The sequence below is a fragment of the Jaculus jaculus genome, chromosome X, assembly GCF_020740685.1.
Source record: "Jaculus jaculus isolate mJacJac1 chromosome X, mJacJac1.mat.Y.cur, whole genome shotgun sequence".
Classification (NCBI taxonomy): Eukaryota; Metazoa; Chordata; class Mammalia; order Rodentia; family Dipodidae; genus Jaculus; species Jaculus jaculus.
The window spans coordinates 126,857,955-126,885,793 of NC_059125.1; the positions used below are offsets into that span (position 1 = coordinate 126,857,955).

The window sequence follows — 27,839 nt, forward strand, 5'->3', positions numbered from 1 at the left end:
TTCCTAATTTTATTTTTTTTTGGTTTTTCAAGTAAGGTCTTGCTCTCTAACCCAGGCTGACCTGGAATTCACTATGTCATCTCAGGGTGGCCTTGAACTCATGGAGCTCCTCCTACCTCTGCCTCCTGAGTGCTGGGATTAAAGGCTTGCGCCATCATGCTCGGCAGCATTCCTGAAGTTTTCAATGAAGTGAAGTGAAATATACAAAATGATTTTCAGCCCATTTTCACTATATTTTTAAACTGAGAAATACCTTTTGGTGCCATTGTGTGTTTCTTTATTGCATGTTCTCTGACTTGAACAGGCATATATGTGAGTGTGTGCCACTCTCCTGAATTCTCCTCCTCTTGTATACATTTTCTGTCTAGTCCCAGGGTTGAAGCTCATCAAATTAACCTTGTTAGTTTTTTTCTAAGTCCAAATTGATCTGGTGTTTTCTTTTCCCAGTGGTACCAAACTAAGATTCATTTTACTCCCAGAAAATTAAGAGACAGTTCCAGGCATACTGGATCATCTGCCTGAGAGACAGAGCTCTTAGACCCTTGCCAAGTCTATAGTGTGAAGGCACTTGATGCCTTTCCTGTGATGGTTAAATCTCCAGAAACTCCCCAATCTATCCTAAGTGGCCCCTGCCCAAAGGGCTAATATTCCTTTTCAAAATCTGTTTTTTTTTTTTTTTTTTTTTTTGGTTTTGCAAGTTAAGGCTTTGCTTTAGCTCAGGCTGACCTGAAATTTACTACGTAGTTTCAGGGTAGCCTCAAACTCATGGCAATCTTCCTCTCTCTGCCTCCCAAATGCTGGGACTATGCCACCACATCCGGCTTCCAAAACTTAAAAAAAAAATTATTTTATTGTGTGTGTGTGTGTGTGTGTGTGTTCAATGTGGTATGTGCATGTATATGTGCCCTTGTGGTACTCTATATGCTTACCTATGGAGGTGGTCTCTTGCCTACAGGGAGGGGTTGGAGTGGAACATGAGGTGTTCCTCTCTCTCTCCCTTCTCTCTGGTTTTGTTTTATAGGCAGAGGATCTTTGTACTGTTTCTGGAGCTTGATGAACTCTGACAATTCTCTGCTCCCCTGTGAGACTGGGATTACAGGTATATATGGCCACACCCAGTTATTTTCACATGGGATATGAACTCAGGCACTCTCAGATCCTTTAGGTCCTCATGTTTGTGAAGGAAGTACACTTAACTATTGAGCCACCTCTCCAGCCCTGAGTCCTTTTTTTTTTTTTCTTCAAGGTAGGGTCTTGCTTTAGCACAGGCTGACCTGGAATTCACTATGTGCTGACCTGGAATTCACTATGTAATGTCAGGGTGGCCTTGAGCTCACAGCAATCCTCATACCTCTACTTCCTGAGTGCTGGAATTAAAGGTGTGTGCCACCAAACCTGGCTTAGTCCTTTTTAAATAATAACTTTGAATCCCTGAAAACTCTAAGATTAGCTGAGAGGGAAAGTAAAGGAAGATAAAGAGGCAGAGGGGGACAATTTTTCTTATAACATATTGGACAATACTGTAAATATGTTCCTTTATCAGTGTATTTCATTGTACATACTTTTTGAGGGCAGTCTTCATAGTAGATCCGTTGTCTGAAAAGTCAAGAGAGATTTAGGATATTATTATAATAATAATTATTATAATTATAATATATTATAATTTTTGGACATTTTCTTCAAATTCTGATATTACATTCCTGTTTTAGTTGACAAGTTCTCACCATGTAGCCCAGGCTTCCCTTGAACTCAATATTATGTCTCACGTTCCTGAGTGAGTTCCTAGGTTTGTGCCACTATGTGATATTATACTAAAGGGTCATCTTAGTCATGTTTATTTTGCAGTGAGCTGGGAGAAGAGTGTGTGTGTGTGTGTGTGTGTGTGTGTGTGTGTGCGTGCGTGTGTGTGTGAGAGAGAGAGAGATTCTGGCCTTCTGCCTTCTTTGCAAGATAGAGCTTTCTGATTCACTGTCTATTTACTTCCTCAAAACTTCTAGTTTCTGCTCATAGTAGGACACAGTCTGCAGATGATGACTTTAATTATGATTAAAATTATGGGTTAATGACAATATTCAATGCCAAATTAATTAGATGTAGCTCCTTCTAGGTATCATAATATCTGACTCTGTTCTAATCAGATTATCACCACAGAAAGAAAAATACAATTTACTAAATTGTGGCAAGCAACAGAACAGTGCAATCAGATAAAGTAATTATAGACTAAAATGTTAGGCCTTAATACTGATTTATTTTCATATTTTTCTGCTAACATGAATTCACTGCCTTTCTTCTTTGATCTTCTTAAAGGAAAAATGATACTTCATCTTCATGTTCACTTGGAATACACCTTATATTATTAAATTTACTTTTTTTCCCAAGGCCTACAATTCAATTTTAAGAAATACAGCCAGAGAGAAATTACAACCTAATCCTTGGTAGGAAAAGAAAAAATTTCAAATTTCAACTCAGTAATAGGGTTAGATAGCAATAATCTATCCTTAAATTGGTCACTTTTTTTTGCAATATATAATCTGGAAAGTGAATAAAGAATGTGGAATGTTGATGTCAGTTGATCATTGACTTCCTTATTTTATTTTTCTAAGATTCAGTTTCTGAGACAAACTCTGGCACAATTTCCTTCCTGTATATCCTCTTTAGCATAATGCTCCCAGGCTTTTTTTCCTGCCCTCTCTACCTCATATCACAGGCAGCAAATGGAATTCATTGGCTTCATTGCATTTTTTTTTTTTTTTGCTATATGTCCTCACAGGTTTTCCATCCTAAAGGCATCCATTTAAGTAAAAAAATAAAATAAAATAAACAAATTTAAAGACCTGAAAACAAGGCTCAATTTAAAAAGGCTCATGTAAAATCAATAGAAGCTAGTTTTAATATATATAAACTGAGACCTCTGTGTAGGCCACAAAATACTAATGGATGTGTGCAACCAGTACCTGGTAAACTGTGTTATTATTCCACAAGCTTTCAGCCGAGGTATTCAGTAGAATTGTTAATTCAAGAATATCTCATTCCTCCTGACGCCCATCACAGGGCAGCATAATAACTATAAAGTACAAACAACTGAGCAGGGTCTTTAGGGCAACAGACTACTTTCTTCACTGTGTTCTCTTCCTCTCTTATTGTATCTGCTTACCATCACCACTATCTTATCACATGTTCTTGTTATCCTTACTTTATAGGTTCTTTTGTTTTGTTTTGTTTTTAAATTTTTATTTATTTATTTATTTTGAGAAAGAGAGGGAGGGAGAGAGAGAAAGAGGCAGTTAGAGGATGGATGCATCAGGGCCTCCAGCCACTGCAAATGAACTTTAGATGCATGCATCACCTTATGCATCTGGCTTATGTGGGTCTAGGGAATGGAACCTAGGTCTTTTGGCTTTGCAGGTAAGTGTCTTAACTGCTAAGTCATCTCTCCAGCCCTTGATAGGTTCTTAATTACATGTTATTAAGCTCATTGTGATGACCTTTGTGTTATTCCTAGAGAAAACAGAGAACTAAGAAGTTGAGGGATGAGAATGGAAAGGAAAAATGACAGAGCAGCTGTTGTGTCCACAGTTGAGATTTGTGAAGCAAGGAGCACAGAACCAGTGAAGTGAGACAGAGCTGAAGAAGTTAACAATGACTAACTTCACCTACTTTTCATTTTTAGCTCAGTTTTGAGAGATTAAAAGAGATGAAAGTTTCACTACACACATATGAAAGAAGAGAGAATGAGAAAAATCTGCCCTCAAGTAGCATTCCTGTGTAATTACCAAAGTAACATTTTTATTAAGCTTTCATGGATACTTACTTGTTTGGTGAATCCCAAGAACAGCAAATTCCCTGAACTATAGATTTGTGGACAGAAAAAGAAAATCATCATTTGTTAGTATTTTCATATGCTACTTGGAAAGTGGAAATTAATGTATTTTAACAAGGTTTTGTCCCCTGTTGTCACTGTTCTGTTTAAACCTTCCAAAGGAGTCCTCGGGAGGCCTTTCCAGCCTTATCTCTGGCTACTGTTCTACATATATTCTATGGTCCAGAGATATATACCAACATAAAATTCCCTAAATGTAGCATGTATGCCACAATTCAAAGTCCTTTATTCTTACTATTTCCTTTCTCTAGAACTAGTGTCTTCTTATACCTCTGTTTAGCTCATGTAGCCTCCTCCAAAGAACCTTCCTTGAAATCTGTTATAGTACCCTTTGTCAGTGCTCCTGAAGGGCCTTAAACACTCTTCTTTAACAGGACTTACAGTGCTGTATTATAATTACTGCTTATGGGGTCTGAAACATAGTGTAAACTCAGTAACATGACATTTATGTGTTGAATGATTTTTTTTTTATGTGTTTACTCAATGTTTGTTCTTTTATGTATCACTAACTTCTATCCACTTAAACATCATTTAACCTGTTTTACCACCATCTAGTTCCATACATGAATTTTAGTCAACATTTCTGGTTATATAAAAATAAATATTCAGACTAGAGACATGGCTTAGCAGTTAAGCGCTTTCCTGTAAAGCCTAAGGACCCCGGTTTGAGGCTCGATTCCCCAGGAAACCATGTTAGCCAGATGCACAAGGGGGCGCATGCATCTGGAGTTTGTTTTCAGTGGCTGGAGGCCCTGGCTTGCCCATTCTCTCTCTCTCTCTCTCTTTCTGCCTCTTTCTCTCTCTGTCTGTCGTTCTCAAATAAATAAATAGAAATAAACAAAAATTAAAAAAAATAAAAATAAATATTCATTTAGAGCATGATCATAGGAATTCTGGGATGGTATGTATCGATTATAAACATACAAGAATGAATTTGAGTCTTAAACAGAATGTTCTGAATAGAAAATGGTCTTGTTGCTAGAGCCCAACTCAAACTCAAAGTGTTTTAGGATTTCTCTCCCAATAAATGTAAATAAACAATAAATTTCAATGTTTAGGCCTGGGAGTATAACTCAGTGGAAGAGCACTAGCTTAACTTGCACAAAGCCCTTGGTTCAATCAATAAGCACCACAGAAAATCCAGTGATCTGTTTTATTTACATTCTAGGTTGTGTGTGTGGGGGGGGAGAGAGAGAGAATAATTTATTACTTAGCAAAATATATTTAATGCAACTGGTAAAATTAAAGAACTCTGTGGTTTCCCATAATCTTGAGGAAAATATCCTCAAACGATAAATGTATAAAACCAATTAGAAATGTAATGGAAATTTAATGTAAATATAATTAGTGGAGAACTTCAATAGACCTCTCAGATGGCCGAATATACCTAAAAGACAATCTGGTACACAAAAAGCAGCTAAGACATCAATTAATTCAATTATCTAACCAATAAACATGATTTAATATACATTTAGAGTCTTATATCTATTTTATTCATATATATGTATATCTATATCTATTTATCTATCTATCTATATATATATATATATATAGTTTATTTTTATTAATTTATTTGAGAGCAACAGACAGAGAGAAGGAGGGAGAGAGAGAGAGAGAGAGAGAGAGAATGGGTGAGCCAGGGCCTCTAGCTACTGCAAACAAACTCCAGACACGCACCCCCTTGTGCATCTGGCTAACGTGGGTCTTGGGAAATCGAGCCTCGAACCGGGGTCCTTAGGCTTCACAGGCAAGCACTTAACCACTAAGCCATCTCTCCAGCCCCTTTTATAACTATTTTTTTTGATAAAATGGTGCCATTATCTTCAATATTCATTAAGTTGCACAATGTAGAAATTTGAGAGTTGTCTACAATTCCTTCATCTCTCACTGTTACCATTCAGTTAGTAACTGAATCTCATCCATTCACTCTCATTAGTTGTAGTCAAATCTGGGACAGATCTCTAGCCTCACTGCCTCTGGCTTATTTAGGACACAGTTCTCAATCTGACTATTGTAACAGACTCTTTGTCATGGGAATTAGCATAGCATTATGGTTAGGATTTGTAGAATAAGCCATATCTGGGTTAAAACACTGGCTCTGAAATATACCATGTGACCTTTGGGTAAGATAATTTACCACTGTGGTGCATAATTCATTCATATGTAGATTGATGGATAAAATAGTAATGAATTTATCAAAATGGAAGTTATAAACAAGAGACTATCAGGTGTTTAACATAGTACCTGGTACACAGTAAGTATTTAATAAATGCTATCATCTTCCTTTCTTTGACCTTAGTCTCTAATTCAATTTCCCTCGTTTGCACAGGCAAAGTGTGACCACATTATGCCCCTGCTGATGTTCTTCAATATCTTCCCTTTGATAATAGGGTAATTTGAAAATATTTGACCTGGCTCATCAAAATCTTAATGATGGGCTGGAGAGATGGCTTAGCGGTTAAGCGCTTGCCTCGGTTCCCCAGGTCCCACGTTAGCCAGATGCACAAGGGGGCGCACGCGTCTGGAGTTCGTTTGCAGAGGCTGGAAGCCCTGGTGCGCCCATTCTCTCTCTCTCCCTCTATCTGTCTTTCTCTCTGTCGTCACTCTCAAATAAATAAATAAATAAAATTTAAAAAAATTAAAAAAAAAACTTAATGATGCAAACCTTACATATAGTCAATCTTCATCTGCAATTTTTTACTTTGAGCAATTCTGAAACATGTTGTCCTCATGAAGTACACCATGCTTTAATGTCTTAACTTGGCAGGTGCATTTTTGTTTCCTGGAAGGTTCACCCTGCCATGTTTTTCTTCTGTGAAAGCTTATCTTGCCTCCCTAGGCTTCCATTGCACTTTATGTAGACTTCATTATCCATTTGGTACATTTGGTTGTGATCATTAACATGATTATTCTCCACTAAACTTTCAAACCCAATGGTAGGGATCATGGTTCTGCTGCTTAGAGTGTTCATTAATTAACACAGTGCCTTGTGTGTAACAGATAATCCAAAATTATTGGCTGAGTGAAATGGTTTGTGCAATTTACTTAATAAGTATGGCTAATATTTACCTGACTCTCTTTTCAAACTTGATTTCTTGGTCTTCTTCCCATTGAAGCTACCATGTGTAATCTATGTATTCCAGAATAAAAATATAAACAATGAAACAAAAAATCCACCAAGAGAAGCTTTCAAGGGATTTGAAAATTGGCTATTTTTTTTCACAGTAAAAATATATAAAAGCTAAGAAAACAACTTAAGCACATATTTAAAAAGATTATAAAAATATCCATATTTTACTTTGCTTATGTAAAACATATCATTATTTGGCAAATTCAGAGGTAAACAAAATTCATTTATATTCTAAAATAAAGCAGGAGCTAGGGCTATAGCTCAGTGGTAGAATACTCGCCTGGCCTATTCAGGACTCTGGATTTGATCTTCAGTGAGGCAAAAATAAAAAATAACTGATGCATACATTGGTCAGCCTGGAAAGTTATCAACTGAACAGCAAAAATGAATATATGCAGTTTTAAAAGTAAGTTAACTATAAAAGAAATATCCTTAGAGAGCTAGAAGACAGAGAGCAAGCTGTCTGCATACATACAACATTACTCTCTTTGACTTGCTCAAGAATTCTACTTGCTTGAGTAATTATATGGGAATATAAACTCAATAGAGTTTAGTTTTTTGCCAGTACTGAGGACTGAATACAAGCCACCAGAAGTAAATTTCCCAACAATAATAGGATGAGAGAAGCAAGTTGGAAAATAGTGTCATAGTCTATTGTAATAAAAATGTTCCTGCTGTCTCTCAAAGGAAGTAAAATACTTCTGCCATTTGATCAGCTCATATTGCCAAAGTCTCTTTTAAAAACTGGTGGACTAAACTTGCTTCTTGACTTTCTGGCAAAATATATACCATTAAGTGTCACCCATGTTATACTAGAGGGGGGCATATTTTTCTGGTTCCATATTAAGACTTATAAAAAAATATGATATGTGAGTACAGGCTTTCTCAAAGAAGTTGTTTCTTTCTTTAGATACTTAGCATACTAATTATGGATGATGACACAGTAGCATCCTACACATAGTAGATGTTTCACAAATGTTTGTTTATACAGAAAAGTTTATGTTTGATGTGTGACATGTTGGCCATTACAAGTAAGTGTGCCTGTCACTATGCAATTAATGTAAGATATGGCAAATGATGCTACTTTCTAACTCAGTTATGTAAACTTTATTTGTGAAAGATCTCAGTTATGTTTTCTACTTGAAAGTGCCTCTCCCAAATCAGGCTAACTTTTTAGAGCAGTAGAAGCAGTTTATATAGTGCTAATAGAGCCAAATATCTGATATGGAGTTGACTCCTATACTAACAAGTTGGCATCCTCCAGAGAAAATTTATGCCATGATCAGAAGTTGCACTGTGAATATATGCTGCTAAGAAATTTAAAATTGAAGGCTCAGCACTTTTCTGCTGCCAGCTTACAACTGTTAGTGGTATTCTCCACCCTTTCAATTTGGAAGCATTAATATAAATGACAGTTTTAATTGTCGGTAGGCTGAAGTAAACTAACAGTGTTAATGAAGTTCATATTTTAATTTTTATAAAATTGTTGTCAATAATGGTTCATTTAAGGGAATAAACCTGTTATAAATTGCTATTTAATGAAATTTTATTGTAATATTGGTCTTAATTTCCTACTTCATTTATTATGGTTACATATGCTACCAGAACTAATGTTACTTGCCTCTGGCTTAGTAATATCTAGAAGAGAATGCCTGGGAACTTCTGTTCTTCTCGCAGAAGTAGGAAGAACATTAAATGGAATACTTCTGATTCCTGGGGGAAAGAAGAGGTACCACTAAATATTAAATATTATAAAACCCAGCCATAATTAAAAATGTAACACTATCACATTAATAACCATTAATAATTTTAAACTTCCCATGGCAAATATTAGAATCAAGAAAGCATACATTTTATAACTAGGAAAAAATTGTAAACATGAAAACTACAATTATTCAACCAAAAAGGAACTGAATACTGTTCATTTACTTACGGCTGTTATATGACAGATTTGACGTCCCTGCTATTTCTTTATCTTCCTGTATGGTATAACATTAAAGGAAAAACATTCATTAGCATTTAAGTTTCTGAAAGAATCTTTACCCACTTTACAGCAATATATCACAGTGGCCTTCCACTGAACCCTACTTCCTTGCACACAGTAGTTTCTCAATAAATGTTCGCTATCTTCTTCAATATGGTCATATTTATTATCAGCACCAAAAGTTTTAGCTCATTTCTCTTAAAGTTTATGGCATGAGGAGCATGAAGCTGAATCAGGGATCCTTCTTTGTCAGGGAGAGAGTTTAGGTTTGGGTAGAACTCTATAATCTCTAACTAGTCAGTAACAAGCTAATGAAGGGGATACTTCATATACATAAAAAGCTAACCAGATAAATTTACAATCAATGTAAAACATATGCAATATAACTTTTTACCTGTTGTTCTGTCATAGTTTGTACATTCCTCAGTTGAGGTGGTAAGGTGGTTGAAATATTAGCAGAAATTTTATCACCATGAAAATACTGAATTGATTCTAAAAGTAAACCAAAGGAAAATTACATAGTTTTATTTTAGACTTTAAAAAAATATTTATTTTGAGAGAGAGACAGACAGAAAGACAGGAGGTGGGGAGAGAATGGGCGTGCCATGGCCTTCATCTGCTGCAAACAAATTCCAGATGTGTGTGCCTCATTGTGCACATGTGAAACATGGCACACTTGCATCACTGTGTGCCTGGCTTATGTGGGACCTGGAGATTCAAACAGAAGTTCTAGGGCTTTGTAGGCAAGTGCCTTAACTGGTAAGCCATCTCTCCAGCCTGAAAATTACATAGTTTTAAACAACTTTATAAAATTAGAATTGAAATACAATAAGCTGCATGTAATTAAAATACATAGCTTCTTTGGTTTTGACATATTAAGTCTATGAAATAATGAAATATGACTACCAACAGCCCAAAGACATTCAGAATAGATATAAAAACATCTTTCTTGGGGCTGGAGAGATGGATCAGCACTTAACAGTGCTTTCTTGCAAAGCCTAATGGCCTGGATTTGATTTCCCAGTACCCATAAAAAGCCAGATACACAAAGTGGTATATGTGTCTGGAGCTTGTTTGCAGTGGCAGAAGGCCCTGGTATGCCCATACCTATTCTCCTTCTGTCTCTCTGTCTTCCTGTCTCAAATAAATTAAAAAAAAAATAACATTATGGGCTGGAGAGAGGACTTAGCAGTTAAGGCACTTATCTGCAAAGCCAAAGAACACAGGTTTGATTCTCCAGTGCCCACATAAGCCAGATAGATGCCCAAGTTGGCGCATGTGTCTGGAGTTCATTTTTAGTGGTTAGAAGGCCTTGGCGTGTCCATTTTTTCTCTCTCTCTATCTGCCTCTGCTTCTCTCTCCCTCTGTTAGCTCTAAGTCCAACAACTCTAGTCAGTGCCAAGTCTCCAAGTCCATTAATTCTAACCAGCAACAAGTCTCTGGAGTTCCAATTCCGCCCCTCCAGTTAGGCTACTCACAGACCTAAAAAACTTCATCTGTGGCTGGCATTTCTTCGCAGCCATCTTGTGCTCCTGACATCTCCACTGGGTCTCCACTGCAACCCTGTTCTTCAAAGTATGCTTTACTCCCTCCTGGATTAACAAATTGCCAACCTACCTGGTATTGTGGAGTATAAGAAATGCAGGAAAGGGCGGGGGCACTGAGTTTGCAACACAGTCTTGTGTTTTAGAAATGGCCATGGGCAAGTTTGAAGTAGGTTTGCTGGATGCCTGCATGGACACCTGATGTAATTGTGAGGATGAACTATGGGTTGCAGTGGAGACCCAATGGGGATGCTGAGACCATGAGATGACGGCCAAGGAGAGCTGCCAGCCCAGGATGAAGTTTTCCATGACTGTGAGTAGCCTAGCTGGAGGGGTGGTATTGAAACTCCAGAGACTTGTTGCTGGTTAGAATTATTGGACTTGGAGATTTGTCACTGGCTAGAGTTGTTGGACTTGGAGCTACAAAGTTGGATGTTTGCCCTAGTTGTTTTAAATCTTGTACTGGCTGAATAGTTCTTTGCTATGCCCAATGCATCTTTTGCAGTGTAGATGTTTATTGTGTGCCATTATGGACTTTTTTGAAACTTTTTGGTATTATGGCTCAGTTAAAAGATCTTGCACTATGGGGGTCTATGAATATAAATTGAATTGATAAAAACTATGGGCACTTTTATAGTTGGATGGATGTATTGCATCTTACATCATGTATGGGTATCAGTTTCTGGAGGCTGGGGGTGGAATGTGGTGGTTTGATTAAGATGTCTCCCATAGAGGTAATATGATGAAGAATGGAATTTCAAAGGGGAAAGTGTGGGGGTGGGGAGGGAGGGAATTACCATGGGATATTTTTTTATAATCATAGAAAATGTTAATAAAAATTTAAAAATTGAAAAAAAAAGATGTCTCCCATAAACTCACGTGTCCCCAGCTGATGGCAAATGGAAATTAAAGCCTCCTGGGGGCAATGTATTATTGGAAGTGGGCTTATTGGTATTATAGCCATATCCCCTTGCCAGTATTTGGTACACTCTCTGATTGTTATTGTCCACCTTATGTGGTCCAGGGGGTGATGTCTACCCTCTGCTCATGCTGTCATTTTTCCTTGCCATCATGGAGCTTCCCCTCAACTCTGTAGACCAATATAAACCCTTTTTGTTCCCCACAAGCTTCTCTTGGTTGGGTGATTTCTGCCAGCAAAGTGAACCTCACTGTAACACTGCCCATAAGAAGTCAGTTTTCTCTTAAATCTCCTTCATTAGCACATTACTTTGGGAAATTTAAGTCTGTTGAAAATCTTTAGTTAAATGAACTAAATATTCATAGGGTAAAATGTTTAGTTTTATGTTATGTGATTAAAAACACCTTAACATCCCTCCTGAGTGTGATTAATAAAACAGTTAATATTGTTTACTATAACTGAAAATGTCATGTTGACTATGTTAAGTAATAATTAAATCAGTGAAAATTATTTTTGGTACATTATTAAAATAAACCATATGTGAGTTGCCCTTAAAAAAGACATATATGTTAATAGTGGAGTTGAAAAAAATAATTAAATATTTATCTTTAAAGAACTGCTGGGCATGGTGCCGCATGCTTTTAATCCCAGCACTAGGGAGGCAGAGGGAGGAGGATCACTATGAGTTTGAGGCCACCCTGAGACTACATAGTAAATTCCAGGTCAGCCTGAACTAGAGTGAGACCCTACCTTGAAAAACAAAACAAAACAAAACAAAACAAAACAAAACAAAACAAAACAAAACAAAACAAAACAAAAATAAATAAATAAATAATAAAAAAAAACAACAAAAAAAACCCCAAAACCTGACTGCTACTCAGTTGTGCTTTTTCAAAGGGATCAGGCTAACAAGGCTGAAAACACTCTACTGTTGCAGAAATGTAAGTAGCAAATAAAGCATTTCTGATTCCAGTAATGTGACTTGTTATCATTGTAGGTATCAAAAGGCCAAAGCCAAAGGAAGGCAGATTCATGAGTTCCTAGGACCACAGGCCTGAGAGACACTACTGGAAGTTCTGTTCAGCTGGAACAAGAATTTGAGGACAGACCTGAATATGTTGGGTAAGGGTTTGGCTGAAGCAGAAGCAGAGGCTCAAGAAATGCCTTGGGATTTTGTTGGAAACATAAAAATATAGAGACAAGGTCAGTATAGAGGGCTTTGGGAAAGCAACTGTTCTGAACTAGGTTTGGAGAGTTGTCGGTGGCAAAATGTAGGCTAGTTTGCTTTGAGAATGTAGAGAACAAACATGAATTAGGAAGTGTAAATCAGAGAACAACAGACATGGTGACAGTATTCATAAACATTGCTTGACATACATCATCTCATGGAAGAGAATATCTTTAAGTGGAAGAGACCACTGCCAGCTATGGATTACTCATATCTAATCACAGTATTTCAATTACGTTTTTGTTCCAGATGTTCTTGAGTCAGTTTGTCACCAGGGAAACTTGTTCTTTTAGTACTTGGGGAATAATCTTAAAAAGAAAAACAAAAGACATTTATTTTAATAGCGGAAATAGGAAGATGGTAAAATGACCAATATTAAAATGATACCTGACTCCTACTCAGTAGGGTTTTTAATTATGCTATGGGACTCCTCGTGTCAAAACATTTCTGCTGCCATGCATGTGACATATTATTGTAGATCTTAAAAGTACAATGTCAAATGAAGGGCAGGATATAGAAAGTGAACTCACAGGGATCTTAAACCTCTTGTCAGAAATGTAGAAGGCTAGTTCTCTAGGTGGAATGAAGAAGTTGGAGGCAACGCCTCCCTGGGAGGTGGTGCTGGTGAGCAAAGGGCCACAGCAGAGGCTGATCTGCCTTAGGATCTCATTGGGAATGGAAATGTAAAGAGATAGGTTCAGTAGCCGGGGCTGTGGGAAAGTCATTGTTCTGAGTTGAGAATGGAGGGTTGTCTTGTAGAAAAAGTGAGGTACCCCATTTTGGGCATGTGTATGGAGCAACAGAGAAGGTAGCAACTTTGTTCAGTTTTACTCAAAATATATCATTTGATACATGAAGGTAGAGGATTATCTACATTACAGGCAGACCGATTGTCACAAATTTCAGTACACCTATAAATTAATTCCCACTCAAGAAATTGCAAATAATTTTGCTTCTAGAAGGTCTTGAAAGAATTTCTGATCAGCAAAGGTCAATTAATTTTTGGTGTCCAAACCATCTTAAAAAAAAAAAGATGGGCTGGAGAGATGGCTCAGTGGTTAAGGCGCTTGCCTGAAAAGCCTAAGAACCCATGTTCTACTCTCCAGATCCTATGTTAGCCAAAGGTGAGGTAAGCACAAGGTCACACATGCCCACTAGGTAGCTCAAGCATCTGGAGTTTGATTGCCACGGCTGAGGCACTTGATAGATAAACATGGAGGGTTTTCCTTCACTATAACCAAAAGAGACCATTACCAAATCTAGTGTTCTCACAGACTACCAATTTCTAACTACAAAATTTCAATTACGTTTTGGTTCTTGATGTTCCTCAGCTGACTGGTCCTCAGTCAAAGATGTTCTTGGTGTGGTGGATGAAGCACCTTTATAAAAGATATATATATATTTTAATAGGGGAGATGAGAAAAGTGTAAGATATGAAATATTAAAGGAAGAACCCACTTCCATAGGATTAGGCTTTTCTAAAAGAATGTGTGCTACACCCTAATTTTTAACAGATATATGTGATAACATAGTTCTGCTGTCATTGGATTATTGATATAGCTCTCCATGGCATGAAGCCAAAGGAAGGGAAGCATGTTATCAGGTGTCTTAGTTCTCCTTAGGTTCCCAGGGCCACAGGCTTCAGTACCATCAGCACAACCTCCATTCGGTTATCTGGTGTCAGAGGCACAACCTCCCTGCTGAGCAAGGGGTGGCGGAAGGGTAGGCATGCTAGAGGTCTGTGTGGGGTTCTCACAGGGAATACCAAGGCACAGAGACCAGTTCAGCAGCAGAGACTGTGGGCAAGTTTCAGACTTCTGAACTGAGCACAGAGGGCTGTCAGCTTCAAAAGAGGGCTTCCCTCCTCTGGGACTGTGGGGAGAGCCACACTAGTGGAATAATTTGGGCCTCAAATCTGGAGGAAATCAGAGTAGGTGACAAGTTTCTAAATGATTACTAGTACTCTCTTAAATTACTAAATTCTAATCATAAGTTTATAATTACATTTGTGTTGTAGCTGTTTTGGGAATGGCGCAGCAACAAAGTTGACTATCTTCCTTGACTGAAGAGCTTGAAAAGAATAAATATTTATTTTTAACAGCAGAGATGATAATATAACATGATCAATATTAAAATGACAAATGACTATTGCTGACTTGGTGTTCTCAAAAAGGACCAGAGAAATAACATTGAGAAACAATCAAATGCTCGTAGACATTTATTTTTAAATTACCTATCTTTGTTCATGTGATGTGATATGTTACAAGAATTATCACAAGCCCCAAGTCACACAGGAGGACAGGACTGAGAAAGTGCATTGCAAGGATCTTGGTTCTCACTATACTTGTAGGGCCACAAGCTCAAGAAGCTTCAGTAGCACTTTGTTCAGCATTATGGAAGAACAGCTCTTCAGGTAGAAAGAACTTTTGAAGTCAAACTGCCAGGGAGGCAGGGCTGCTGAGCATGGTGCTGCAGCCTTAGAGACAGAGGCTAAAGATCTGCCTCAGGTTCTCATTGATAGTAGAACAGCACACAGACAAGCTCAGTAGCAGAGAACGTGGGAAGATCATTAGTCTTAACTGGGATGGAGAGATGGTTTAGTGGTTAAGGCACTTTCCTGCAAAGCCTAAGAACTAATGTTCAAATCTCCAGGTCCCATGTAGCCAGATGCACAATGGCACAAGTGTGCAATGTTACACAGGTGCCACAATGGGATGCATATGTCTGGTATTAATTCATAGCAGGGTAAAGGACCTAGTGCATCTATTCCCTCTCTCTCTCTCAAAAAATAAAAGTAGGCCGGGCATGGTGGTGCACGCCTTGAATCCCAGCACTCGGGAGGCAGAGGTAGGAGGATCTCTGTGAGTTTGAGACCACCCTGAGACTACAGAGTGAATTCCAGGTCAGCCTGGGCTAGAGTGAGACCCTACCTCGAAAAACAAAACAAAAAGTAAAAGTAGTAAAAAAAAAAAAAAAAGTTAAAAAGCCTCCTCTGGGAGTGTTGACTGAGCAGCACCCGTTGAGCAACTAGGGCTTGTAATAAAGACATCAGCAGAGGCTGGGGCACTTTTCTTGATAAAAAACCAAAACACATCACATGACAGAAAGGATGGAGGCTTTTCCTGCACTATGAGGAAAATGATCATTACCAAATCATCTATTTATGAATTTTAAATATGAAATTGTAATTACATTGTGGATCCAGGTCTTCATACAAACGATACTCTGCCAAGCTTTTTTTCTTTGAGATGGAAGAAGTACCTTAAAAACAGAAATTTACTTTTAACAGTAGAGTTGATAAAATGATAAAATGTGAAACATTAAGTGGCAAACCACTCTTACTTAATTGACCTTTTCTAAAAGGATGTAAGGACCACTCTACTGCTTTAAAAATATCTGAGTTGAATAAGATGTTTCTATTGTCTTTGGCATATTGATACATGTCTCCTAAGTCTGAAGCCAAATAAGGGAGGCATGGGGAAGTATACTGACAAGTGTCTTGGTTCTCCTTAGGTTCAGAGGACCACAGGCTCGAGCCATGAGCAGAAAGTACATTTGAAAATCTGGACTTGGAGGTACAACCTCCCTGGGAGGAGGAGCTGCTGAGCTGGGGGTGAAAGAATTGCAGACATGCTACAGATTGGTGTGAGATTCTCAAAGGCAATACAAAGATAGAGAGACCAGTTCAGCAGCAAGGGGCTTTGGGAAAGTGACGTTTCCCCATTGAGCTAGGTGCGCTGTCAGCTTCCTAAGAGGGATTCCTTACTATGGGGACCATGGAGAGAGCAATACTAACAGTTTTATTCAGGCTCCTAATCCAGAGGGCAACAGAGGATGTGGCAAGCTCTTAAGCATTACCCAACACACATCACTTGGAAGAAGATAGAGGACTTTTCTGCATTATAAGCAGAAGAGATCATTCCCCAAATGTACTACCCTCTCAAATTACTGAACTCTAATTATATGGTATCCTTACGCTTCTGTTGTAGAGAATCTGGCAACAATACTTCATCAACACCACTGGTTTTCTTCATGGACTGATAAAAAGCTTAAAAGGAACAGATAATAATTGTTAACAGCACAGATGATGATTTAAAATGATCAATATACAAACGAAACTAGGTTACTACTAAGTTTCTGTCTTCCAATTGGACCAGGGAATAAAGAGTAGGAAAAGCACTACTGCTGATCACACACATATATATAATTTATAGTATATATTTATAATATATATAACTTATAAAAATATTTAATTAAAATGTCACTTTGTGTAGTGTGACATGTTGCCATTGTTATCGCAAGCACAAAGTCACAGGAGGGCAGAACTGTGGAAATGCGTTTTAGGGATCTTGGTCCTCACTATGTTTGTAGGGCCACAAGCCCAAGACGCATCAGTAACACCTGTGTTCAGCATTGTGGAAGAATAGTTTTCTATGTGGAAACAATGTGTTGGAGGACAATCCCTGCAGTGCAGGGATGCTGACCAGCCTTAGAGACAGAGGCTGAAGATCTGCCTGAGGTTCCCATTGGTAGTAGAACAGCACAGAGACAAGCTCAGCAGCAGGGACTGTGGGAAGACATTGGTCTTAACTGGGATCGAGAGTTGTGGGCTACAAAAAGGGAGAAAGTGTTGGAGAGATGGTTTAGTGGTTAAGGTGCTTGCCTGAGAAGCCTAAGAACTCATATCCAAATGTCTAGGACCCATGTAGCCAGATGCACAGTGGCACAAGTGCACAATGTCACACAGGTGTCACAATGGGGTGCACGTGTTTGGAGTTCATTCACAGCAGGGTGAAGGACCTAGTAGACCCATTCTCTCCTTCTCTCAAAAATAAAAGAAAATAATAAAAAAGGAGAAAGCCTCCTCTGGGAGTGTTGTGTGAGCAGTACCACTTGAGCAATTAGGGCATGTAATTAAGTCACCAGCAGAGGCTGCGACACTTTTCTTGATCAATAACGAAAATACATCACGTGATAGAAGAGAATGGAAGCTTTCTCTGCACTATGAGGACAAATGATCTTTATCAAATCATCTATTTCCTAATTTTAAATATGAAATTTTAATTACATTTTGGATTCACTTCTTCATACAACTCATCTTCAGCCAAACTTTTTTTCTTTGCGGATGATGAATTACCTTAAAGGAAAAGACACTTATTTTTAACAGTAATGATGATGAAATGATAAAATGTGAGACACTAAATGGCAACCCACTCTTGCTTAATTGTGCTTTTCTAAAAGGATGTGAGGAACACTCTACTGCTTTAAACATATGTGTGTTGAATAAGATATCTCTGTTGTCATTGGTTTATTGATACATGTCTCCTAAGTCTGAAGCCAAATAAGGGAGGCATGGGGAAGTATACTGACAAGTGTCTTGGTTCTCCTTAGGGTCAGAGGACCACAGCCTTGAGGCATGAGTAGAAAGTACATTTGAAAATCTGGACTTGGAGATACAACCTCCCTGGGAGGAGGAGCTACTGAGCTGGTGGTGAAAGAATTGCAGACATGGGCTGGAGAGATGGCTTAGTGGTTAAGCGCTTGCCTGTGAAGCCTAAGGACCCTGGTTCGAGGCTCAGTTCCCCAGGTCCCACGTTAGCCAGATGCACAAGGGGGTGCACGCATCTGGAGTTCGTTTGCAGAGGCTGGAAGCCCTGGTGCGCCCATTCTCTCTCTCTCCCTCTATCTGTCTTTCTCTCTGTGTCTGTCGCTCTCAAATAAATAAATAAAAATAAAATAAAATAAAAAAATTAAAAGAAAAGAATTGCAGACATGCTACAGATTGGTGTGAGATTCTCAAAGGCAATACAAAGATAGAGAGACCAGTTCAGCAGCAAGGGGCTTTGGGAAAGTGACGTTTCCCCATTGAGCTAGGTGCGCTGTCAGCTTCCTAAGAGGGATTCCTTACTATGGGGACCATGGAGAGAGCAATACTAAGTTTTATTCAGGCTGCTAATCCAGAGGGCAACAGAGGATGTGGCAAGCTCTTAAGCATTACCCAACACACATCACTTGATGGAAGAAGATAGAGGATTTTTCTGTATTATAAGCAGAAGAGATCATTCCCCAAGTGTACTACCCTCTCAAATTACTAAACTCTAATTATATGGAATCCTTACGTTTTTGGTCTAGACGTTTTGGCCATGGTATTTCATCCATAAAACTGGTTTTCTTTATGGTTGGCTGAAAATCTTAAAAGGAACAGATAGTCGTTATTAACAGCACAGATGATATAAAATGATCAATATGCAAATGAAACCAAGCTACTAGTAAGTTTCTGTCTTCCAATTGGACCAGGGAATCAAGAATGGATAACATACTACTGCTGATTCTTTCTTTCTTTCTTTCTTTCTTTCTTTCTTTCTTTCTTTCTTTCTTTCTATCTATCTATCTATCTCTATCTATCATCTATCTATCATCTATCTGTGTGTATACATATATAATTTATAATCTATATTTAACCTATGTATTTATAATATGTAAAATTTATATATATATATATATATATATATATATATATATATATATATATATATATATATATTATCACTTGTGTGTATTGTGACATGTTCCCAGTGTTATAGCAAGCTCAAAATAATAAAAGGGCAGGACTGTGGAAATGCATTTTAGGGCTCTTGGTCCTCATTATGTTTGTAGGGCCACATGCTCAAGAAGTGTCAGTAACACCTGTGTTCAGTATTGTGGAAGAATAGTTTTCTGTGTAGGGGAAAGGTGTTGGTGGTCGATCACTGTGGTGCAGTGATGCTGACCAGCCTTAGAGACAGAGGTTGAGGGTCTGCCTCAAGTTCTTGTTGATAGTAGCACAACACAGAGAAGCTCAGCAGTACGGACTGTGGGAAGACATTGGTCTTAACTAGGATTGAGATTTGTGGGATACAATATGGGAGAAATGGGTGGAAAGATCTTTTATTGGTTATGGCGCTTGCCTGTGAAGGCAAAGAACCCATGTTCAAGACTCCAGGTCCCATGTAGCCAGATGCACAGTGGCACTAGTGCACAATGTCACACATGTTCAACAATGGGGTGCACGGGTCTGGAATTCATTCACAGAAGGCTGAAGGTCCTCATGCACCCATTACCTCTCATTCTTTCTCTCTAAAACATAAAAATAACAACAAAAGGAAAAAGCTTCCCCTGGGAGTGTTGAGTGAGCAGCACCAGTTGGGCAATCAGGGCTTGTAATAAACAGACCAGCAGAGGCTGGGGCATTATTCTTGATCAATAACCAAACACATCTTGTGAAAGAAGAGCATGGAGGCTTTCTCTGCACTATGAGGACAAATGATCTTTACCAAATCATCTTGTTACTAATTTTAGATATGAAATTTTAATTACATTTTGTATCCACTTCTTCATACTGCTGGTCATCTGCCACACTTTTTTTCTTGACGACTTGTGGAGTATCTTAAAAAAAAAGACATTTATTTTTAATACTAGAAATGACAAAATGATAAAATGTGAAAAATTAAATGGCAACCCACTCTTGCTTAATTGTCCTTTCCTAAAAGGATATGAGGAACACTCTACTGCTTTAAACATATGTGTGTTGAATAAGATATCTCTGTTGTCATTGGCTTATTGATACATGTCTCCTAAGTCTGAAGCCAAATAAGGGAGGCATGGGGAAGTATACTGACAAGTGTCTTGGTTTTCCTTAGGTTCAGAGGACCACAGGCTTGAGCCATGAGCAGAAAGTACATTTGAAAATCTGGACTTGGAGGTACAACCTCCCTGGGAGGAGGAGCTGCTGAGCTGGGGGTGAAAGAATTGCAGACATGCTACAGATTGGTGTGAGATTCTCAAAGGCAATACAAAGATAGAGAGACCAGTTCAGCAGCAAGGGGCTTTGGGAAAGAGACGTTTCCCCATTGAGCTAGGGGCGCTGTCAGCTTCCTACGAGGGATTCCTTACTGCGGTGATCATGGAGAGAGCAATACTAACAGTTTTATTCAGGCTCCTAATCCAGAGGGCAACAGAGGATGTGGCAAGCTCTTAACCATTACCCAACACACATCACTTGATGGAAGAAGCTAGAGGATTTTTCTGTATTATGAGCAGAAGAGATCATTCCCCAAATGTACTACTCTCTCAAGTTAATAAACTCTAATCATATGGAATCCTTATGTTTTTGTTCTAGATGTTCTGGCAACAATATTTCGTCAATAAAACTGGTTTTCTTCTTGGACTGAGGAAAAGCTTAAAAGGAACAGATAATTATTAACTGCACAGATGACGATATAAATGATCAATATGGAAATGATACCAGGCTAACATTAAGTTTCATTCTTCCAAATGGGCAAGGAAATCAAGAATGGAAAACACTCTACTATTGATTATATGCATATCTCTCTATATATAATTTATAGTATATATTTATTATGTATGAAATATATAATAATTTATAAAATATGTTATTAAAATGTCTCTTGTGTACAGTGTGATATGTTCCCACTGTTATCATAACCACAAAGTCACAGGAGGGCAGAACTGTGGAAATGCGTTTTAGGGATCTTGGTCCTCATTATGTTTGTAGGGCCACAAGCCCAAGACGCATCAGTAACACCCGTGTTCAGCATTGTGGAAGAATAGTTTTCTATGTGGAAACAATGTGTTGGAGGACAATCCCTGCAGTGCAGGGATGCTGACCAGCCTTAGAGACAGAGGCTGAAGATCTGCCTGAGGTTCCCATTGGTAGTAGAACAGCACAGAGACAAGCTCAGCAGCAGGGACTGTGGGAAGACATTGGTCTTAACTGGGATCGAGAGTTGTGGGCTACAAAAAGGGAGAAAGTGTTGGAGAGATGGTTTAGTGGTTAAGGTGCTTGCCTGCAAAACCAAGAACTCATGTTCAAATGTCTAGGTCCCATGTTGTAGTGGCACAAGCACACAATGTCACACAGGTGTCACAATGGGGTGCATGTGTCTGGAGTTCATTTGCAGCAGGGTGAAGGACCTAGTGCATCCATTCTTTCTCTCCCTCTCTCAAAACTAAAAATAACAAAACAGGGTGATTGCCTCATCTGGGAGTGTTGACTGAGCAGCACCAGTTGAGCAATTAGGGCATGTAATAAAGATGCCAGCAGAAGCTGGAACATATTTCTTTTTTGTTATTAAAAAATTATTTTATTTTTTTAATTTTTATGTATTTATTTGAGAGTAACAGAGAGAGAGAGAGAGAGAGAGAGAGAGAGAGAGAGAGAGAGAGCAGAGTGGGCCCGCCAGGGCTTCCAGCACTGCAAACGAACTCTAGACGTGTGCGCCTCCTTGCGCATCTGGCTAACGTGGGTCCTGGGGAACCAAGCCTCAAACCGGGTTCCTTAGGCTTCACAGGTAAGTGCTTAACCACTAAGCCATCTCTCCAGACCCGGAACACATTTCTTGATCAATAACCAAAATACATCATATGATAGAAAAGCAAGGAGCCTTTCTCTACACTATGAGGAAAAATGATCTTTACCAAATCATCTATTTACTAATTTATATATGAAATTTTAATTACATTTTGGATAAATGTCTTCATATAATTGATCTTCACCCAAACTTGTTTTCTTTGCAACTGATGAAGAACCTTAAAGAAAAAGACATTTATTTTTAACAGTAGAGATGATGAAATGATAAAATGGGAAACATTAAATAGCAACCCACTTTTGCTTAATCAGCCTTTTCTAAAAGGATGTGAGGACCACTCTACTACTTTAAATATATGTGTGTTAAATAACATATTTCTGTTGTCATTGGGTTATTGATACATGTCTCCTAATTCTGAAGCCAAATAAGGGAACGCATACTGACAAGTGTCTTGGTTCTTCTTAGGTTCAGAAGACCCTAGGCTTGAACCATGAGGAGAAACTATATTTGAAAATCTAGACTTGGAGGTACAACTTCCCCAGGAGGAGGAGCTGCTGAGCTGGGGGTGAAAGAATTGCAGACATGCTACAGATTGGTGTGAGAGTCTCAAAGGCAATACAAAGATAGAGAGACCAGTTCAGCAGCAAGGGGCTTTGGGAAAGTGACGTTTCCCCATTGATCTTGGTGTGCTGTCTGCTTCCTAAGAGGGATTCTTACTATGGGAACATGAAGAACACAATACTTACAGTTTTATTCAGCCTCCTAATCCAGAGGGTAATCGAGGATGTGGCAAGCTCTTAAACATTACCCAATACACATCACTTGATGGAAGAAGATAGAGGACTTTTCTGCTTTATAAGCAGAAGAGCTCATTCTCCAAATGTACTACTCTCTCAAATTACTAAATTCTAAACATATGGTTCCATTGCATTTATGTTCTAGATGTTCTGTCAACAATATTTTGTCAATAAAACTGGTTTTCTTCGTGAACTAAGGAAAATCTTTAAAAGAACAGATAATCATTATTAACAGCACAGCTGATGATATAAAATGATCAATATGAAAATCATACCAGGCCATTCTACATTTCCAGTCTTCCAAATGGACCAGGGAATCAAGAACACCAAACCCCTCTACTGGTGATTATATATGTATGTAAATATAAAATTTATAGTATATATTTAATATTTATATTTATAGTATATATAATTTATAAACATATATAATTAAAATATCTCTTGCATGTAGTGTGACATGTTACCACTGTTATCACAAGCCCAAAGTCACAGGAGGGCAGGGCTGTGGAAATGCATTTTAGGGATCCTGTTCCTCACTGTGTTTGTAGGGCCACAAGCTCAAGAAACATCAGTAACACCTGTGTTCAGCATTGTTGAAAAATTGTTTTGTATGCTGAAAGGAGTTAGAGGTCAATTCCCTGGAGAGCAGTGATGCTGACCAGCATTAGAGACAAGGCCTCAGGATTTACCTAAGATTCTCATTGGGAGTAGAACAGCACAGAGACAAAGTCAGCAACAGGTACTGTGGCAAGATCAGTGGCCTTAAGTGGGATGGAGAGTTGTGGGCTACAAAAAGCAAGAGAGCCTACTCTGGGAGTATGGAGTGAGCAGCACATTGGGTAATTAAGAGTTTCCAATAAAGAGGGAACAAAGGTGGTGACACTAACTTAGTCAGTACCCCAAATACACCACTTGATAGATGAGCATGAAGGGTTTTCCTTCACTTTAACCAGAAGAGACCATGACCAAATCCAGTATTCACAGAGATTACCAGTTTCTAACTATAAAATTTCAATTACCTTTTCGTTCCTGATGTTCCTCAGTTGATTGGTCCTCAGTCAAAGATGTTCTTGGTGTGGTGGATGAAGCACCTTTATAAAAGATATATATATTTTTTAATAGGGGAGATGAGAAAAGTGTAAGATATGAAATATTAAAGGAAGAACCCACTTCCATAGGATTAGGCTTTTCTAAAAGCATGTGTGCTACACCCTAATTTTTAACAGATATATGTGATAACATAGTTCTGCTGTCATTGGATTATTGATATAGCTCTCCATGGCATGAAGCCAAAGGAAGGGAAGCATGTTATCAGGTGTCTTAGTTCTCCTTAGGTTCCCAGGGCCACAGGCTTCAGTACCATCAGCACAACCTCCATTCGGTTATCTGGTGTCAGAGGCACAACCTCCCTGCTGAGCAAGGGGTGGCGGAAGGGCAGGCATGCTAGAGGTCTGTGTGGGGTTCTCACAGGGAATACCAAGGCACAGAGACCAGTTCAGCAGCAGAGACTGTGGGCAAGTTTCAGACTTCTGAACTGAGCACAGAGGGCTGTCAGCTTCAAAAGAGGGCTTCCCTCCTCTGGGACTGTGGAGAGAGCCACACTAGTGGAATAATTTGGGTGTCCTGTCCAGAGGCAATCAGAGAAGGTTATAAGTTTCTAAAGCATTACACAAACACATCTTTTATTGTTGTGTTTTTGAGGTAGGGTTTCACTCTAGTTCACGATGACCTGGAATTCACTGTATAGTCTCAGAGTGGCCCTGAACTCATGGTGATCCTCCTACCTCTGCCTCCCCAGTGCTGGGATTAAAGGCATGTGCCGCCATGCCTGGCCAAAACACATCATTAAAAAAATTATTTATTTATTTATTTATGAGAGAAAGAGGAAAAGGGTGATAGAGAGAAAGAGAGAATGGGCATGCCAGGGCCTCTAGCCACTGCAAACAAACTCTAGATGCATGCACCCCCTTGTGCATCTGGCTTACATGGGTCCTGGGGAATTGAATTGTGGTCCTTAGGCTTCGCAGGCAAATGCTTTAACCGCTAAGCCATTTCCCCAGCCCCTAAAGCACATCATTTGATGGAAGAGGATAGAAAACGTTATAAGCAGAAGAGATCATACCCAACCCCAGTGCTCCCTCAAATTACTAAATTCTATTAAAAAAAGATTATAATTATCTTTCTGTTCTAGAGGTTATAGAAACAATTGATAATCAGTCAAACTGGTTCTCTTCAAGGTATGATTAAGAGCTTAAAAATAAAAGACATTTATTTTTGAACATCAGAGATAATAATATAAAATGATCAATATTAAAATGACAACTGACTATTGCTGAGTGGGAGTTTTGCAAAAGACTAGGGAAACCAAGAGTGGGAAACACTCAACTGCTGGTAGATATAAACACTGCAATTTAAGTATGTGTTGCATGTGGAGTGATATGTTACTGTAGCTATAAATTTCTCAAAGTTCCAGGAGGCTAGGACTATATATTATAGGGACTTGGTTCTCATTATAGTTGTTTGAAGGGCCATAAGCTCTAGAAACGTCAGTAGATCCTGGACGCTTCTCCACGTGCAAAAAAGTTTGGAGCCAAACTTCCAGCGAGACAGGGCTACTGAGCTTGGTGCTATAGCCTTAGAGACAGAGGCTGAAGATCTGCCTCAGGTTCTCATTGCAGAACAGCACACAGACAAGCTCAGCAGCAGGAACTGTGAAAGACTGGTGGTCTGAACTGGGGTGGCAAGTTGTCATTTGTAAAATGAAGGTTTTCTGATCTGGGAAAGTGAAGTGCGCAACACACTGGGTAATTAAGAGTTTCTAATAAAGAGGGCAACAGAGGTGATGACACTGACTTAATCAGTACCCCAAATACACCACTTGATAGATGAACGTTCAGGGTTTTCCTTCACTATAACCAGAAGAGATCATTCCCAAATCCAGTGTTCCACAGATTACTAATTTCTAAGTATAAAATTTCAATTACGTTTTCCTTCCTGATGTTCCTCAGTTGACTGATCTTCCTTCAAAGATACTCTTGGCTTAGTAGATGAAAGACCTTTAAAAAAGACATTTATTTTTAACAGGGGAGATGAGAAAAGTATAAAATGTGAAATATTCAAGTAAGAACCCACTTCCACAGCATTAGGTTATTTTTTTTTTCTTAAAGGATGTGAGGAACATTCTAACATTTTATAAGTATATGTGATGAATCAGATATTTGTGCTGTTATTGGCTTATTGATATACGTCTCCAAAGCCTTAAGCCAAAGGAAGCCATGGGGAAGCATGTTGGCAGGTGTCTTAGTTCTCCTTAGGTTCCCAGGGCCACAGGCTTCAGTACCATCAGCACAACCTCCATTTGGTTATCTGGTGTCAGAGGCACAACCTCCCTGCTAAGCAAGGGGTGGCGGAAGGGCAGGCATGCTAGAGGTCTGTGTGGGGTTCTCACAGGGAATACCAAGGCACAGAGACCAGTTCAGCTGCAGGGACTGTGGGATAGGCAGGCTTCCCAACTGCATTTCCAAAGCTGTCATCCTCATAAGAGGTGTTCCCTACTCTGGGAGTGTGGAATTGATTAATTCAGCTGTGTAATCAAGATGCCATCTTTGGAAGTGACCAGTTCCTAAGTATTACACAAAATACATCATTTGATGGCAGTGTATAGAGAACTTTTTTGCATTATAAGCAGAGGCAATCATTTCCCAAAAGCAGTATTCTATCAAGTTGTTATTTTTAAGCAGAAGTTTATAATTACGTTTTTGTTCTGGAGGTTCTTTTGTCTGGCTCATCAAACTGGCTTTCTTCTTGCTCCCATGGTCTTAAAAAAAGAACAGAAATTTATTTTTAACAGCATAGATGGTAAAATAAAATTTTATCAATACTAAAAGTGACAACAGGGGCTGGAGAAAATGGTTTAGTGGTTAAGCGCTTGCCTGTGAAGCCTAAGGACACCGGTTCGAGGCCTGATTCCCCAGGACCCACGTTAGCCAGATGCACATGGGGGCGCACGTGTCTGGAAGTTCGTTTGCAGTGGCTGGAGGCCCTGGCGCGCCCATTCTCTCTCCCTCTCTCTCTGCCTTTCTCTCTGTGTCTGTCGCTCTCAAATAATTAAATAAAAAATGAACCAAAAAAATTAAAAATAAATAAAAAATAAAAATGACAACTGACTACTAAAACTGAGTTGGAGTTTTCCAAAAGGACTAGGGAAATAAAAGTGATAAACATTGCACTTGTGGTGGACATATATATTGCAATTTAAATATTTGTTGCATGTGGCATGACATGTCCCTCTCATTATCAAAATACCAGAGCCAAAGGAGGGCAGAACAAAGAAAGTGCATTTCAGGAATCTTGGTCCTCGCTGGGTTTGTAGGACCTTGAGCTCAAGTAGTATCAGTAGCAACTGTATTCAGCAACCAGGAAGGTTAGTTCTCTAGGTAGAAAAAAGGAGTTGGAGGTCAATTTCCCAGGGAGGCAGGGCTGCTGAGCCAACATTAGAGACAGAGGCTGAAGATCTGCCTGAAGTTCTCATTGGTAGTAGAATAGTACAGAGACAAGCTCAGCAGTAGGAAATGAGGGCATTCAGTGTTCTTTATTTAAAAAAAAAATAATTTATTAGTTACATGCAAGGGGAGATAGAGATAGAAAGAGAGAATGGGCACATGCGGGCTTCCTGCTATTGCAAACAGGTTCCAGACTACTCTAGATGCATATGTCACTTTATGCATATGGCTTTACATGGGTGCTAGGGAATTGGACCAGGCCATCACACTTTGCAAGCAAGCACCTTCAACTGCTGAGCCATCTCTCTAGCCTCAATTCAGGGTTCTTAACTGGTCTTAGAGATAGCTTAGTTGCCAAAAGTAGGTTACTCTCCTCTGGGAGTGTGGAGCAAGCTGTACCTATTGTGTAATTAGGCCATTTAATCCACAGGGTAACAGAGATTGTTACACTGCTGGTAAGCAGTACAAGAAATTCATCATTATATAG

At 38.8% G+C, this 27,839-nt stretch overlaps 1 protein-coding gene across 7 annotated transcripts in view; it reads right to left on the minus strand.

Annotated features, from left to right (window-relative positions):
* LOC123456679 (fibrous sheath-interacting protein 2-like) overlaps positions 1 to 27,839 on the minus strand; it is a 94,111-nt gene that overhangs the window by 18,701 nt on the left and 47,571 nt on the right. For all 7 annotated transcript variants that reach the window (XM_045140638.1, XM_045140641.1, XM_045140639.1 and 4 more), the window contains 18 exons: positions 26,605 to 26,667; positions 25,835 to 25,906; positions 23,870 to 23,941; positions 22,205 to 22,273; positions 20,042 to 20,110; positions 18,805 to 18,876; positions 17,754 to 17,822; positions 16,662 to 16,733; positions 15,878 to 15,946; positions 14,690 to 14,755; positions 13,993 to 14,064; positions 12,922 to 12,993; positions 9,389 to 9,486; positions 8,944 to 8,989; positions 8,632 to 8,723; positions 6,950 to 7,010; positions 3,812 to 3,848; positions 1,563 to 1,596 (listed from right to left, as the gene is read on the minus strand). In XM_045140638.1, the coding sequence (XP_044996573.1) occupies positions 1,563 to 1,596; positions 3,812 to 3,848; positions 6,950 to 7,010; positions 8,632 to 8,723; positions 8,944 to 8,989; positions 9,389 to 9,486; positions 12,922 to 12,993; positions 13,993 to 14,064; positions 14,690 to 14,755; positions 15,878 to 15,946; positions 16,662 to 16,733; positions 17,754 to 17,822; positions 18,805 to 18,876; positions 20,042 to 20,110; positions 22,205 to 22,273; positions 23,870 to 23,941; positions 25,835 to 25,906; positions 26,605 to 26,667 (1,205 nt within the window). The remainder of the gene's footprint in view (positions 1 to 1,562; positions 1,597 to 3,811; positions 3,849 to 6,949; positions 7,011 to 8,631; positions 8,724 to 8,943; positions 8,990 to 9,388; positions 9,487 to 12,921; positions 12,994 to 13,992; positions 14,065 to 14,689; positions 14,756 to 15,877; positions 15,947 to 16,661; positions 16,734 to 17,753; positions 17,823 to 18,804; positions 18,877 to 20,041; positions 20,111 to 22,204; positions 22,274 to 23,869; positions 23,942 to 25,834; positions 25,907 to 26,604; positions 26,668 to 27,839) is intronic.